The sequence below is a fragment of the Etheostoma cragini genome, chromosome 18 (assembly GCF_013103735.1).
Source record: "Etheostoma cragini isolate CJK2018 chromosome 18, CSU_Ecrag_1.0, whole genome shotgun sequence".
NCBI classification, from domain to species: domain Eukaryota; kingdom Metazoa; phylum Chordata; class Actinopteri; order Perciformes; family Percidae; genus Etheostoma; species Etheostoma cragini.
The window spans coordinates 10,412,026-10,427,906 of NC_048424.1; the positions used below are offsets into that span (position 1 = coordinate 10,412,026).

Consider the following 15,881-nt stretch of genomic DNA (forward strand, 5'->3'; position numbering starts at 1 on the left):
AGTGCGCTGTGGAACCACCACGTTTTCTGGTGTGTCGTAGATCCACTGCTCCTCTGGCAGACAGGATGGTGGCGTGGGGGCCAAGGTGCTGTGGCTGTGTATACTGCTGTCCGAGTGCCCTGACTCACTAGCAGGTGCTGCAACTACCAGACCGCCATCCTTTGATGTATGAGTGGGGGTAGAAGTGGCCAAGGCTGGACAGGTGGAGCTGTGGGTAAAGGCTGTTGGACTGGAGATCATGGGGTCAGTGCTGGTAGAGGAAGCCAGACTAAGCGGCCGAGCTGTGGGGTAAGCTGAGGCTGGGGAGTGGGAGAGCTGACCGGAGGTGTTGAGGGTAATGACCTCAGAGCAGCTTGACATGGTGGCATTAGGGATGAGTGAGGTGGAGTAGGCAGCATGTGGGGAGACCAAACATGCTGGACCACCAGCCCAATCACTGGCCTGTGTCCTCTTCACCTCCTGAGACTTGGGCCTGGGTAGAGTGCCTGTGCTTGGGGCATGTCTCATGTGCACCACTGTATCATCAACCTGAAACTTTCCAATCTGCCTCTGAGGTGTAGTTTGCTCCTCTGACTTAATTGGGGTGCTGCTATAGATGGGGTCAGCACTGAGGGACACCCTAGCACCCTGTCGGGGCAGACTGTGAAAACGGGAAGGGTCTCTGTTAAACTGTGGCAGCATCAAGATCCCAGAGCTGTCACTACTTGAGACGGATATACTTCCTGTTGAGGAGGAAGCAGAAATGCCGGCCATTTGAGCGGCAATTCCCTGTCCTCTCTGAGCCCGGATTCTTCTCATGGATGGGGGTACAATCTTTACTTCTTCTGTCTGGGAGCAGGAGTCTCTGGTCTCTGAACGTCGGAGCATTGAGTTGACACTCCCAACTCTGCCCAAGGTAGAATACTGTCCCGGGATGAACATGGAATGCGGCCGTAGCTCTCCGCCGTGTCCTTTTGCTGCTGTCAAAAGAAAATATACATATATATATATAAAATGTACATTTAAATGAACAAAATATCTTGTTTTATCTCATTGTACAACTACCCTTCTCTTTTCTCCTCTATAACTTCTTCAGCTACAATGCCTTCTGCTCTTTTGGCTGGAGTGTTCGATAAACTGTGCTTACATGGAAGCTAATTAATTTGATTAGCTGTAACCCTCCCTCATGCGTTAATAACTTCTGGTCTTCTTCATTAGGGAGGAAAGGGTAGACAGAGAGACTCCTTCCTATGCTTGCCCTTCTATTCTGGCTCTGGCTCGGTCCGGTATCTACAAATATGAACAATACCCTGGGGTATAATACCCAGGACAGGCAGCTGGTATAAGGCAGCCAACAAACAAACACATAAATGGACACAAACAGTGCTGACATGGTCATGCATTGTCATACAGGGCAGAACAAACAGAGTAAGCAGATACATATAGAGACAAGGACGCAGAGAAATGCAGATACAGAGACACACACACAAACACTGAACGTACCGGCTTGTAAACAAACAATTTGAAGAATGAGTTGTTAAACGGGAGCTGATGTCTATTGTGTCTCCCATCTGTGGTGCCTCTCCTGTTGATGCTCATATCCCAAAACATACACACACTCTTGCGTCCTTTCCCCTCTCTCTAAACCACACATACACTCCCTTTGCTAAAAGCTGGACTGACAGCTTGGCTGCTGCTGCGATAGATTAAGCTGCAGGTCTACTTCGCAGGCAGCTCTTGTGCAAAGAGAGGGAGGGGATAAACCACTGGGACAAATACCCCAGCCCAGTAATCATGACATTCAGATGATGTTGTCAGCTGGTCACTAACCAGACTTTAAAGCTCCTTTCCTATCAGCCTTGGTGATCTTATTGCACAGAGAAATTACATTCTTCTTAAACGCTGTTGCCGTCCTACAGCTCGTGAACTTGTGAATAAACATCAGCCATTCGGTGCTGTCACCACAGCGTCAGCTTAGTAAGCTTAATGCTTGCTTAACACCCAGCTCAGCTAAGTAACGAAGGGTAGGCGAAATATGAAACTTCATATATGTTATTTAGCCCAAATATGTTTGGAGGGTTTGAGAAACGTATGTTCTAAAAATCATGAGGGTTGTGGGGCCTCTTTACTGTAGGTGTCCATGATCAATATGTGTTGGTAAGTAAAGCACACATAGATCATGCTAAGATTATCAATGTGGCCCCAGGATTAAGGCCTAGACACACAATTAACACACACAATTTACAGAAAAAGGACTGCAGAAGGTTAAGCTGAAAGATGGAACAATACGCATTTAAGAATGGCAATCCCTGCACTTAACTTCTCCTATGTGACATAATTTTCCAACAGGCATAGTCTAAAATGCGATTATATGAGTGCAAGAGTTTCTTGAGGAAGAAAAAGGGCAGTTAATCAGGGTTGGAGAAGAGAAAAGCAAATGAGGACACTTGGTATAAAAAACTGAAAACGGGGAACATCTGCGGGGCCTTGATCCAACACTGCGGACTTGCACATGTCATTTTCCCCCTCTCAATATGATTTACTCAGAGCAATACTGGCGGGGTGGGTTCATTTACCACTCAGTGTATACAATTACTGGATAAAAGCATAAATCCATAGAGACTATGGTCATAGGAACTAATGAAAAAAGGAGGGATGCTTTTCCAGAGTGTTGGTACAGGTCTGTGGACAGTAGAGGGCAACATATTGCCCCACAGTGATCCATACCTAGCTCATGGTTGAAGTTGTCAGGCAGCCCTGATATAGTCTTTCTGCGTTTGACCTTCTTGGGCCGGCGGGACACGGTGTCAGTGTTAATGAGGGAGCGCCGGATGCTCGCCTGTCGGTCAAACACTGCCCCTGGTAGCCGGGAGGGCGAGAGCAAGGCAGGCAGACACACAGGCAAACAGCAGTTGGTTAGTTGGAAGGAACAAACTCAACAACATGCAAAAGGTATTTGTTTTTAATTTCAAGTTGAACATGCAACTTCAACAGGAAAAGAAACTTCAAGGGTCAGTTCAACCAAATTATGAAGTAAACATTTCCCTTTAGTTTTTGGTTTTATTCGGCTCTACTAAGAACGGTTCATAGTGATGTCTGCACTGGCATGTTTCTAGAAATAATACTTGCTTTTGATTGTTTTAAGTAATAATTCAATACTGTGAGCATCACAAATAAAATCCAATTTACCTAATTATTTATTAGAGTGGAGGCACAAAGCTCAGAAGCAAACTAGACTTAGGGAAATACGATCAAAACTTTTTGTTTTGCATTATACCATTAGAAGAGAAATGTATTTCATTTGGGTGAGCTGAGCCTTTAACATTCATCCACCAGCCAACATTTACCAGCCATTTTACTCGTCAAGCTTAATCATCACAAAAAATTACTGAGGCACTGGCCAATCAAATGTGGCATGGCAAAGAAAACTTTACATTTTTTGTCTTATGGTTTGTCTAATTTCCAACTCAGATTGTAAGTCACTGAGAGAAATGTGGAGTGCATGCCCCTATCACAAAACACACATGCACAGGACAGATATGAGTTGAAGCATGCACATGCACACAGTCAGTCATTCAGTCATTCTTCTTCTTAATCTTCTCAATATCTTTCTTCCTCTCTGTCCAACTTCACTTAAGGAAGAGCAATATCTTACTAACTGCTCTTCTTCCTGGTATTTGGCTAGATTGTGACAGCCTGCAGGTGTTAGGGAAATAGAAATTGATATGAGGGCAGATAGTGTCTATCACATTCCCCCTCTCAAAGTAACAGAAAGGCCCTGATGTGTGTGTGTGTGTGTGTGTGTGTGTGTGTGTGTGTGTTTATTTCTCAGTAATACAAAGCGACAGGAGACAAAGTCAACAATGATTTGTTTGGAGTTAAACCACATTAAGCACTCATTAGTGTCTGAAGGACGGCCCGGATCGCAGTTATATTGGCCTTGACAACAGCAAAATTCAGATGTTGATACTGAACTGACATTTTTGGAGTCTTTTTGTTGGTGTTTTACACCTTGTAAAAATATCTAGCTGGTGTGAGTTTATGTCTTATTAGAAAGATCAGATAAGCTACAGTGGAATATATTAATCACCAGAACTGTCAGAATGAGATGTCATACCTATAAGGATGTGTGTGTATAGGGTGTGTGGTAGACAGCACTGAAAAATGTGAAATGCTAACAGGGCAATCGACACGTTTTGCGGTGTTCATCTGTCAAACGCCCTGTGATCTGACATAAAGTCAGTAAAAAGCCTTGACCCTTGGATACGATTTCACACACAAACGCTTGCTCACACACGCATAGAGGAATGTGAAGGTCAGTCTGAAGGAAGCTTAATGGAAGCAAAGAATATACACAGAGATGCAAGAGGAGAGGCAGACATCCATGACTGACACAACAGTTTTTTTCTCTGTGGGTGACGTGATCCAGTTAGCCACAGAGAATTGATTATAGGAACAGTCTGATATTTTTGCAGGTTTTGCCCATTCCTTTTTTGCTGCCTTATTGGGAATTTGATGAAAAGGCTTTTTATCTAGTGCCACTACAAGGTAAAAATTAGCTTTGGTCCAATCTTTTACCTGAACATCTAATGACATTAGCCTCAGCTGTATTTTTGTGTTTATGTTAATAAGCTTATAACAGCATGCTTACACACTAACATTGTGAAAAAATATATACCTTTTGAGAGCTGCTAGTATGGCTGTTAACTCTTAGTCTTGAACATTTAAGGGAGGCTAGCTGTCGCCTCCTGCGTCCAGGCTTTGTGCTAAGCTAGGCTAAGCATGACATGAAGCTATTTCTGTATTCAACTCACAGACATGAATTTAATTTTGATTTCTCATTAAAACAGCAGTCGAGCAAATTTCGAAAAATGTCAGAAAAATCCTTTTTGATAGAGAAAACCAAATGTGTGATTGGTGGCAAGAGGTTAATGTTACAGAACAGACACCGGGATGGATGAGACCAGATCAAACTCAAAGTAGATTAATCTTTCTACGTTGCTTACTAATGTGGAACTAGAATAACAGGAGATCTTCCACTACAAACACTAACTGGGATTGGTTGCTAGTGATTGGGAGATGGACAAAATAGTTACTTGATTGCGGTTGCTAAGAGGTCATACCTGTGACATTGATGGGAACTATGTCTGTGGGCACCGCCTGGGCCGCCAGCCTCATCTTCTCCTCTGGGGTGGGGAGGGGTTTGCCTTTGTTCCATACGACCTGTCCGTCAACCTCGTACCCCTCTCTTCCCTGTGGGGTCTGGGGCCTCAAGGAGAGCTGAGATTTGTCATCCTCAACTGATGAAGCTGTGGACTAAATTACAAAGAGGAATAATGAGTTAATAAGACATTAAACATCAGAAAGAAAAACATGGTAAGAGAGCAGACACAGTAGGAAAGGAAAGGAAAGGTCCAGGAGCAGAGAAATCATAGAAACAAGAAAGGAAAAAAGAAAAAACACAAACAGGCAATTGAGATAGAGGGGAGGAAGATAGTCAAATGCAAAGGGAAGGTGAGAGAGATTAAATACAATGTGGACTAATGAATGCCAATGGAATCAAAGATTTGACATTGAATTAGAAAAATGTCACAACAAAGTGTCAAGATAACAGAAGAAAATGAAAGTGTAAATAGAATATTATAGAATAGAACTTAGTTGTCACAAACTATAACTGACAGACTGCATTGACATACACAAACAAGACTATAACATATTACTTTCACTATGACCTTTGGAGGCTTGTGGTGCTGTAAACATGTTTCACAATCAATTAAACCCAAATGGAAACACACCCTTGCACACACTCAAACATTTATGAGAGTAAACCGACAGAGCATTTTAAAGATGGCAGGATAAAAGCAAGAGAGTAACAGCGAGGACAACTAGAGAGAATCACTCGTGCATTAAACTGTTCACACACTAACGGTTCTCAATCCTAAAGTAGAATTTACTGTAGAGAAGCAACAGCCAATGTCTATGTCAATGTCCATTTGAGATTTTGAGATCTGTGTTTTGTAATCATGAATAAAGACCTGTTGGATAGCACAGTGAACACAAATAATCCCAAATTGTTCCATTTCTAGGTCAATTTCAGAGGCCAAATTATTTGTCTCTACTTTCACTGGATCAAACCAAAAAGCCTGGCAGCATCCGCAACAGGTTGAGCTTTGCTACTATGGAAACAAATCCTCAGTGTGATTTGGCTTGTCAGAGATGGAAAATTGTTGGAATAAAGTTGTCCATAACCTCCCAAATACATACAGAAATCATTCCCTATGTCCATTATGCTTCATCTTGACAATCCCAAGTATTAGACTGGCTGGAAAAGAATGGCTATAAGTGCTTTCATACAAACCACACATGGATGGATAAATATGGGGGAGGTAACAGAGGAGGCAGAAAAGGGGTTGATGTAAAGAAAGGATCTCAGAGATAGTTTGGTGGCAGGCATGGCTTGTTGTTTTGTATTGTGGCTCAACCCTCAGCCCTGTTTCTCCTTTTGAAGCTGCTGTCAGGCAAAGTTAGGCTCACTGGCCTCAGGACAACAGGAAGTGACGGGAAAGAGAGACAAACAGCGGAAAGTAGAAAGACAGATAACGAGAGATGGGAGTTGACAGTTTTAGAAAAACAACATCATGTTAGGCAGGTCAAAGGTTGGGGCTGGCGTGGAACGAGTGGCCGACATCAAGGGGCTTAGGGGGGTACAGAGGATTATAATAATGATAACAGGGAAAGACCCTCTGACCCTGTCAGGAGTCCTCATTTTACATTGTGAATAAGAAATAAAAATGGGAGGAGAGGAGGCGTCAAACCATTGACATTTCCCTCTAATGGTCTGCCAGTAAAATGGGTGATAAATGATAGTTTTTGTCTCAGTTTTGTTTTGTTTTCTATTGTTGTCTCTTCTTTCTTCTTCTCTCTTTCCACCTACCACTCTCCTATGAAATTACAGTACTGAGACATTAGACAAACAACAGCTCCACCAAGTGTAGAGAGATGACAACACAAGCTAGCAAGTGTTTATTCTCTCTATACATTTAGATCTGCCTTAAGAATTATGATGGAGAACCGAGATGCACTTAAAACCCAGTGAACTGAAGATTTAGTTCTACTTTACTATGGGGCCTATCTTGCACCCGGCGCTGAGAAAAACCCAACGAGAGTGTCTTTGCTAGTTTGACACAGCTGTCAATTTCTTGTCCAGTGCCCACGTCGTTTAAATAACAAATGCCCCTGCGCCCATGGGCGTGCTGGTCTTACAGAGAGGTGTGTTCAGGTGAATTCTTGGTGTATTGTTATCTGGAGGCCGGGGGAAGTGATCGTGCCATTGAGTAACAAAAACCTGGTCAAAGACAATAACGCAGCATGTCATCGTTATTTTTTTACAGCAAATTAGTAGAATGCGCCTATGCTTAAGCAGAGTGCCCGGACACTATTCTGTTATACACACACACACACACAGACACACACACACACAGGAAAGTCAGCAGCACATAAAAATGCAACAGATTACAAATTATCTTGATGCATGCTGACAGTCATAACAAAAAGTGTTAGTTTACGGCTCGTTCTCAAGCAATCCTAATAAATTACCAGAAAAATGACAAAATGAGCTGGACCTACAATTACATGTTTTAGGTGACTTGCAAAGCTTTTCAGATTTAAAAATGATAATTATTATTTATTTGGGGGAAATAAATTAGAAAGTAAAATAAGTAAGGGAGACAGAAAAGTAACTTGTGTAAACAAGGGAAAACTGGTTTTCTCACTTCTGACCACTAGATGACAGACTGACGCTGTTTAAATCACTGGAGGCGAGTTGCCATGCGCTGAATCGGCTGCAAAGTACTGCTGTGCATACATTAACTGCAGTTGTATGTAATTAATTATCAAATGTAGTGATTGCTACACCTGGACAGTTGTGTGTGTATTTGTGTGCGGCGTTTGAGCATATGTGTACCTTCTTATCATTGTCATCCTCCTCCTCGTCCGGCAGAGTGCTGGTGGACTGTAAGGGGTCAGAAAAGGTGGGACCCTGAGAGTAGTACTGAGAGCTCCGAAAACCATCTTTCCTCAACTTGTCGCATTCTGCAGGAAAGACAGGAATGGGGGGGGGGGGGAAGACACATGTTACATGGACAAAAAAAGACTCAGATCTTTGTCTCAAACAGGATTTTGTTGAGCTCTTCATGTTGGGAACCTGTAGGCAGATACACATTATGATCACAAGTCTGTACTTGAAACCACCTCGCTACCTGAGAACAGAGCTTTTGTTCTACAGGTCACACTTTACCTTTCCTTTGCTGATGTAAGACAAATTCATGTACATACCGTCTGAGACTGTCAATTTAACTTTGCCTATTATTGAAAAATATAACTCTTAATCACTTACTGTACATTGTACATGCTAACTTGTGCATATTAATATTTATAATAAGTCTGTCAATAACACTATAGTAGGAAGGATATGTGACATATCCATAGGACAAACACACACACACACACACACACACACACACACACAGCTGTGTAACACTTATCAACTGTGTCTGTGTGTCGGTCCCTATTGGAAGCTGCCAAGTGCTGCTCACACGTCCTCCGTCGCCAACTGCTGTGCCGGGGTTGTGATGTATGTGTGTGAACGTGTGTACGCCGATGTGTGATAAGAAGAGAGTTTATAAACGAATATGTGTGTGTGTGTGTGTGTGTGTGTGTGTAACTAGAGGAGGGTGTATCAGTTGCAGGCTGTCACACAGATGGCAGGACTGTCCCTTTCTCTCCTCCCTCCCCCTCTTTCTCTAAGCGGGCATTTAGCAAATCATCTCTCTCTTTCTCCTTCTGCAAATGTCTACTAGTGCATCTTTTGTCTAGTCTTGTAATAGTTAATTATATTCACATAGTACCAGTACAATTAAAAAACACAGTAAAAGTTTTTTTTGTGTCTGTTTACTGATGCTTGTAACCTCAAGAATAAAGAAAGGATAAAGAGCAAACCTCCCCCCTTTTTTTTTAAATAACTTTAATACAAAATGTACATGTCCGTCTCAACTACATTGGTATCAAATCGACTGACAAGCATGCATGAGTCTTTTATGTCTTTCTCTGCATATTATCCCTGATCCATACAAATGGAAAACCTCCACTCCACCTTTTGGGAGTTATTCAGTGTGTGATCAAAACCCCTTTGGCTGACTGACAAACATGTACTAAAGCACATGCACATCACTCCTAGCCTGGCACCTCAGAGACGCTGCTTTTGATCCCTTTTATGTGCCATCTATCTCCATAGCTAATTACAGCCCATCTATGTGGAAAGAAATGCTGGTGCATGTATAATAGTGTCAGTTAATGGTTCCTAATTGGGCTGGCAAAGGTAGCAACCGTGACGACAAGCTGATGTGGTAGCGGTCTGGAAGAAGAGATTTACAAAACATGATGATAATGAGGATGATGACGGGAAGCGCAGCCGTTACGATGATTGGTGTTGTGTGATTGGGGATGCTTGATAAAATAAATATGCCTTGATAAGCTGCTTGTTGGTAGGCAGAACTGAAGAGAAGGGACAAGAGATAAGCAGAAAGACTGAAGTATAGAAAAAGTGTGATGATTTAATGAAGGTGTATCTGTATCTATTTTAAAGTGGCAAGTAAATCACATTAGCAATTAGTAATTGACGTACAGCTGCCAAAAGTCCGTGAAGTGGCAGTATATTGTAACTGAAGGAAATGTGGTGTTCTTCAGCCGCTAAATGCTCCACTGTGTTCACTAGCTACTCGCTAACTTTGGTTGTCTGCCGTATGGTTCTGAACAGGAAGTTTCAAGTGGGTTTTTAAAGCTTTTAGCTGAAAAAAGTTCTATAGGAGCAAAGAGAGCGAAGCAAAACAGTAAAGCTGAGGGCCGGACAGCTAAACAATGAGTTGAAAGTTACTATAAAGCTCCTTAAAACTGAGCAGTGCTGCAGATTCAGATGATAATTCAGTTTATAGATTCATCCCTGTGAACAACTCCTTTTACATTGTAATGTGATATATTATTAATAAAAATAGCTTTAAAGTTAATTGGCAATGCTATGTAAAGCTCATCATGATAATGAGATTATGGAGACAAACTGTCTTTGCTTTTCTGTCTGACCTTACAGCAAAGGCTTGAAAGCAATATTTCTCTCATTAATCTTTCAGAAATAAACATTGTAAACAAACAAGTGTCCCTGGTTCTGACTGAAAGACACCATAGACTACACTAATGCATATTTCTTGAGATAATACTGACAACAATCATACGACTGTTACGAAACTTCCCTGGTGTATTTGAACCTTTTGGCATGTAATCTGTAATTTACCAGCCGCCTGAAAAAGTTTCACTGCTAACCACAAGCTGAAACCCATGTGAGTGTGTCAAAGGAACAAAGAGTAGATGCACATTGTTGTCTGATTGGTTACTGATTATTTATAATCCAGCGTGGCACTGGATTTGGTGACTGGTTACATGTGTATTAGAGCATGAGTTAACCTCCTTATATAACCTCTTATAAAATATCTTGTAAAAAAAATACAGTTATTACAATTATGGAAGTTTTAAAGAGACAAGAGGTATAGATGTATTTGGCCATAATGTTTAATTAAGAAAACACTAAGTCTAATTTCTTAAGGTGGGGCTGTAGTAAGGTGTGTAACCTCCACTCTTAATTTCCTGTGCGTGGACAAGGAACTAAAGAGTTAAAACACACACATAGACTCAAAGCAACAGCACAGGTGCTCTTATTGGACACCAGTTGTCTTTCAGTTAGGACCCCTGTGGCTGGGCGGTGGTGACAGGATGATGGGACAGTGACAGGATGAGTGGGGGCTGACTTAATGCAACCTCCCAGGTGGTGTTTGTGTGTTTGCGTAACTAGCAACATCAATAATGCAGGAAGCAATATGCATGTGTGTGTGTGTGTGTGTGTGTGTGTGTGTGTGTGTGTGTGTGTGTTAGTGTGTTAAAGCAGGTGACTAATGCTTTACACAGTGCAAGCATCAGGTTACAACTGGTTTCTCTCTATTTTGCTTTCTTTCTTCCATTATCATTCTCTTTTATATCTGCTGGCACATTAGGCCACCTGTGCATGTAAACAACAAGCCTTTACTATAACACATCCACCCATGTATTCACAAATGCACACCCATATACAATCCACTATCTGAGGAATGAGTGGAAAGCACAACTTTCCCAAGAACTCTCTGCAAAACAGGTGCCAGTATTTACTGGAGTTCTGTTCTGTGAATGTTGTGAGAATATTACAAATATGTCACTCAGCTGTGACTCGACTCCCTGTGTTTGTTTGACAAAAACGCTGTGCCTGTTTTTCTGTAAGTTTACTAGACAAACAGGACAAAGAGGATCTCACACTGTTGTGTTGTTGGCTAAACTTTGGACTGAACACAAATTACAGGTTTTTACAATGTAGTAGATAAACACAGCTCGCTTCCTTGACGACCTAACAATGATTAATGGGATGGCATCTAGAAACATTCCCACTAGTGAGTTTGTCATTGTGTATTTTTGATGGATTTGACTGATATGGATCTAACTTGTTTATTGAAGATAATAATTGGGAAAGTAATTGTTTTATACAATTAACAAAAATTGACAATTGTATAAAATAGAATAAATCTAGTTGAATTTTGGACTGTTGGTTGGACAAAACAGGACACTTGTTAAATTACTGCCTTTTGTTTTCATTTTTGTGGTTCATGTCCATTTTAGAAGATATGGCCATGGAAGTTATGGTATGTTGTTATTATTTATCTACTTTTATTTTTATATATATATATTTTTTTTTATTTGAACCATTAACAATGCAAACACTAGTCACCTTCTCAACATCAGGGCCAATGATTTTATTGCTCTAATTTGAATGATCCTTACCTCGCAGTGCGGTCTTGAGGTTGACTTTGGCCTGGCGGTGGAGGTCTTCTACGCAGGGCGGCCTGCTGCCTGGCAGGAAGACGTTCTCCTGCTGGTGCCACGGAGCTGTGTAATGAACCGTCCACTTGCTCTCCTCATCCAGGTTAGACACCGCTGCAGAGACACACAAAGCATGTTATAGAATTTGGTTATTCTTGAGCTAAATTTCCAATGTTGAAGACGCTAATGGATCTCCTGAAGGGTCTTTTAAAACTTTATAAAGTTAAAATAATAACTTAATTCAATAATAAATAAAAAATAACGTGTTCTCAAACCTTCAGAAACAGTAAATCATGGACTAGAAAATGTACAAGTAGTACTAGCTACTGGAGGGATTTGTTTATATTTGGTGGTGAAAGGGAAGGGGAAGTGGATTATAGTGCTTTGCATCAAGGTGTCAGTAGCCACACCAACAACATGACACATATCTGAGACGTCACACAGTAGGCCACATAAGTCAGGGAGGGAGGGGGAGGAGGGATGAATTTGGAGGGAAACACTAACATGATGATATCCAGCTCAAGCAGCCTACTAAAACCTTATAGAAGCTAACTTTTACTCTAAGAAACACTAAGGCAAAATAACAACACTGCGCACACTAAGCACTTAGCAGCACTCATTCAATGGGTTTAACATCAAGCTGGATAAACATAAACAGCTGGCTAGCAAACAATCTTTTTCATCGCAAGACAGAAAAAATGACCCTTTTCCTTGTGTTTGTAATTTTCTAGAACACTCTTCTCAGACTGACTTCATTGAAGAAATCTTAACAGGGCAATATTGACTTTTCTCTTGCTACTGGTGGTGGCGCATAATAGTGATCCAGCAAGTGAAGCTTATTCCCATGCTGAATTTGTATGGTACTAAATACAAGTGTCAGCAAAACGACTGAGGTGAACATCAGTATCAACAAACACACACACACACGCTTTCCAAAAAGTAGGCTTACCAAGGGAGCGAATCCAAGCCAAAGTTGGTGATCGTGGATGTAGGACTAACTCCATTAGACTGCTAGTGGTTTGTCCCTGTCCTGACTTCTTACCATCACAACATGTACATCTGACTGGGACTGTAAAGGAGACGTTGGAGGACCCAGGAAGAAGGGGATGGTCATGAAAAGGGGTGGGGAGTGTGTGGACCGTTTCAGTGCTTCTTAACAGGTGCTAATGAGACATAGTGGGATGCATAGTGTGTGTGTGTGTGTGTGTGTGTGTGTGTGTGTGTGTGTGTTCGTTTGGGTTTGTGTGTGCCTCCAAGGTAGAAGTATAGGGCGGAGTGCATATAAATGCAAATAGGTTGTTGGTGGAAGTGTCAAACAGTGTGTACCTGATTATACAGATAACATCTGATATGCTTCAACACAGACCATCATAAATGGTCTTCTGTGACCGGTCAAACTTATGGCTTATTTGTTGCTAACCCATGTGTGACCAATGAGTACAGCAAAGTTCAACATTGCTCTATGGATGGATTTATAAGGGACAGTCCAGTGTGCCAAGTCCTGCTGCTGCTGGTGCCTAATGGCACCTTAACGTCTCTGCAGCTCGATGAGGAATGGGCAGCCGTTAACTGCTTCTTAAGCAAAGGAGATGGCTCATTGTGTTTATTCATGTTCCCACTCACTGTTACCCAATACTTCTTTTGTTTATTTTCTTCATTCACTTTCTCTACCTGTGTCGTTGGTTGCTACACATGCTGTATTGCAGCGTGTCTGCATTGGTAAGAATAATCAATCAAATACATCATTAGGCAAAATCCCTCTGATCAAGTCTGGACTGGAGAGGCCCATGAGACACACAGTTACCAAAAAAACGCCTAGCACACAGTACAGTGGAAGTGGAAACTGAAAGGTGAAGGTTAGAAAAAAATTACAGAACATTCTTACTTCAGCTTGCCTGGCTATATAAGGGTTTTACATAATCTATTTCATATAAAACCCAGTTCTAATATTGTTGCTCTCCCACAGCCACTGAGCACAGGTAGCCCCCCCCCCCTTTTTTCTGACTATGGGGTGTGTGAAAAGACCTCAGTAAGGCTATAGGCAGACCAAGGACATGAGGACTATGGACACAAAGCCGGTATTGTCCCTCTGCATCAGTCTCCACATCAGGCTTTTCAGTGCTACAATACGCTCTCGCGCACACGCACACACACACACACAGGACTGTGGTGCGAAAGTCTTTCAGAAGTCTACTAATCCCTCTGTCTATTGACATCCCAGCTCTCCTTGCACCCATTAAAAATAAACTGAGAGCAAACAGGGGAAGACTCTGAAACAGGCTGCAAGGTGGCAAGGTGCATCAGAAATAAACACTAATAACTACACACTAATACATGGAAAACGCATCTGCGTGCGCACGCACACACCAGAGTTATTAGCGGTTATAATCAATAATCTAGGTTAATCCTGAACTTGCCCCCCCAATCACCCACCAACCAATACAATATTGATGTCACGCATAAAATGACTTTCTGTGTTTCAACCCGCAGAGGGTTGTTCAGGTCCATTTTTGAAATATAACTTACAATAAAGTCAGGTTGCAAAAGTTTCCTGAATGCCCAATTGGCTTATATGTAACTTTACGCACAAATTTGCAACTGTACTTCTTTCTCTTTCAATGTCTAAAAAGTTTGTGCACTCTTGATGTTACGAAAAAGCTAGTCTCATATTGACAGGCATTCCTCCACAACGCTGCGGAGGAGGGTCTGGCTGGTCCACACAGCATCAGGGATGGAGAAAATTATGCTCTGGTTTATTGGCATTTCTTTAAACCATCAAAATTGTCATGGGCGGTGCAAAGCACCAAGCAGAGCCACGGTGCCGCTGCAAAATAGCCTCAGGAAGGAACTTGTTTTGGTGGAACATACGTGTACATTCAAAAGTTGTTTTAGTCATGCAACAGAAAAGTCAGACTGGACAGAGTTTATAGTCTGGATTTATCCTGCTGAGATCTGAGGAGCAGTTAACCATAGTTCTCCAAATCTAACACAAGTGAGCCTAAGGAAATGGACATCCGTCCTAATAAAGGACATTAGGTGGAATTTCTAGAGGCAAGGAAGCAATCCCGGAAGTGTAATGCCGTGGATATAGACTTTGAAAAAAGGGAGTTCACTATCCTTGGAAATGCAGTGGAGGGCCAAGGTGCTCATTTGAAGACCATGTGCAAGATTGCAAGATAATCCGTACAAAAAAGCCGAGCTAATGATAATATGACAATATCACCTCAGCCTCAACTGTAACACACACACTATAAATACACCTGAGATTAGAGTTGGCACAAGCAGCTTGCCCTGCATCAACCAAGTCTTTGTTTAACATCCTCACATGCTTAATACACAGCCATTAATACAATAATTATATAGCATTGGAGCATTAACTAATTCTCTCAACCATAATGTACTGTACATGCGTGACACACATACCTGGATTCCTTTAAAACCAAGATTAGATTATCTGAAACATTTAGAACTAAATAACCCTTTAAAAAACGTATTCACCTATTTCTTGTAAAGTAGCTGTGATTCTAAATGCTTCCAGCTGCTACCTTTACAAATGCTGCTGGGTCATTTAGTGCTAATAGTTGCCGGCTCTGTGAACTCTTGGCACAGTGGTTACCTGGTAACAGGGTGCAACAGAGGGTTGTCTCTTGGCTAACAAGAGATAGCAGTGAAGCAGTATGCCCACAGTAAGCCATTAGTTTGTATTAAAATGATATACAAATCAATAAAGCTGGCATGCGTCCACTTTTAATGCAATAAAGTTTTAATTGAGTTTTTTAAAATGGCTATTTAAATGAAGTAAAATTGAAACAAATGTAGGAAATTCAGACAAACGTCTATACAAATCCTGTCAAAATGATGCAAAACAGTACAAATTCTAATAAACTGCTGCTGTTCGTTAGGAGAATATAAGACCAAACTACTTATGTGACACATTAATGATCAATATAGAG

General features: G+C 41.5%; 1 protein-coding gene across 12 annotated transcripts in view; it reads right to left on the reverse strand.

Annotated features, from left to right (window-relative positions):
• The window catches only part of LOC117961524 (NHS-like protein 1), a 98,378-nt gene that overhangs the window by 9,279 nt on the left and 73,218 nt on the right, over positions 1–15,881 (reverse strand). For 7 of the 12 annotated variants that reach the window (XM_034900256.1, XM_034900259.1, XM_034900260.1 and 4 more), the window contains exons 2-6: positions 11,890–12,042; positions 7,943–8,070; positions 5,103–5,295; positions 2,707–2,838; positions 1–959 (exon numbers count right to left, since the gene is read on the reverse strand). The exon at positions 1–959 is cut by the window's left edge and continues 2,437 nt beyond it. In XM_034900256.1, coding sequence (XP_034756147.1) covers positions 1–959; positions 2,707–2,838; positions 5,103–5,295; positions 7,943–8,070; positions 11,890–12,042 — 1,565 coding nt within the window. Of the gene's footprint in view, positions 960–2,706; positions 2,839–5,102; positions 5,296–7,942; positions 8,071–11,889; positions 12,043–12,877; positions 13,008–15,881 lie in introns of those variants that run through there. The other 5 variants (XM_034900266.1, XM_034900257.1, XM_034900267.1 and 2 more) reach the window with 3 other exon arrangements.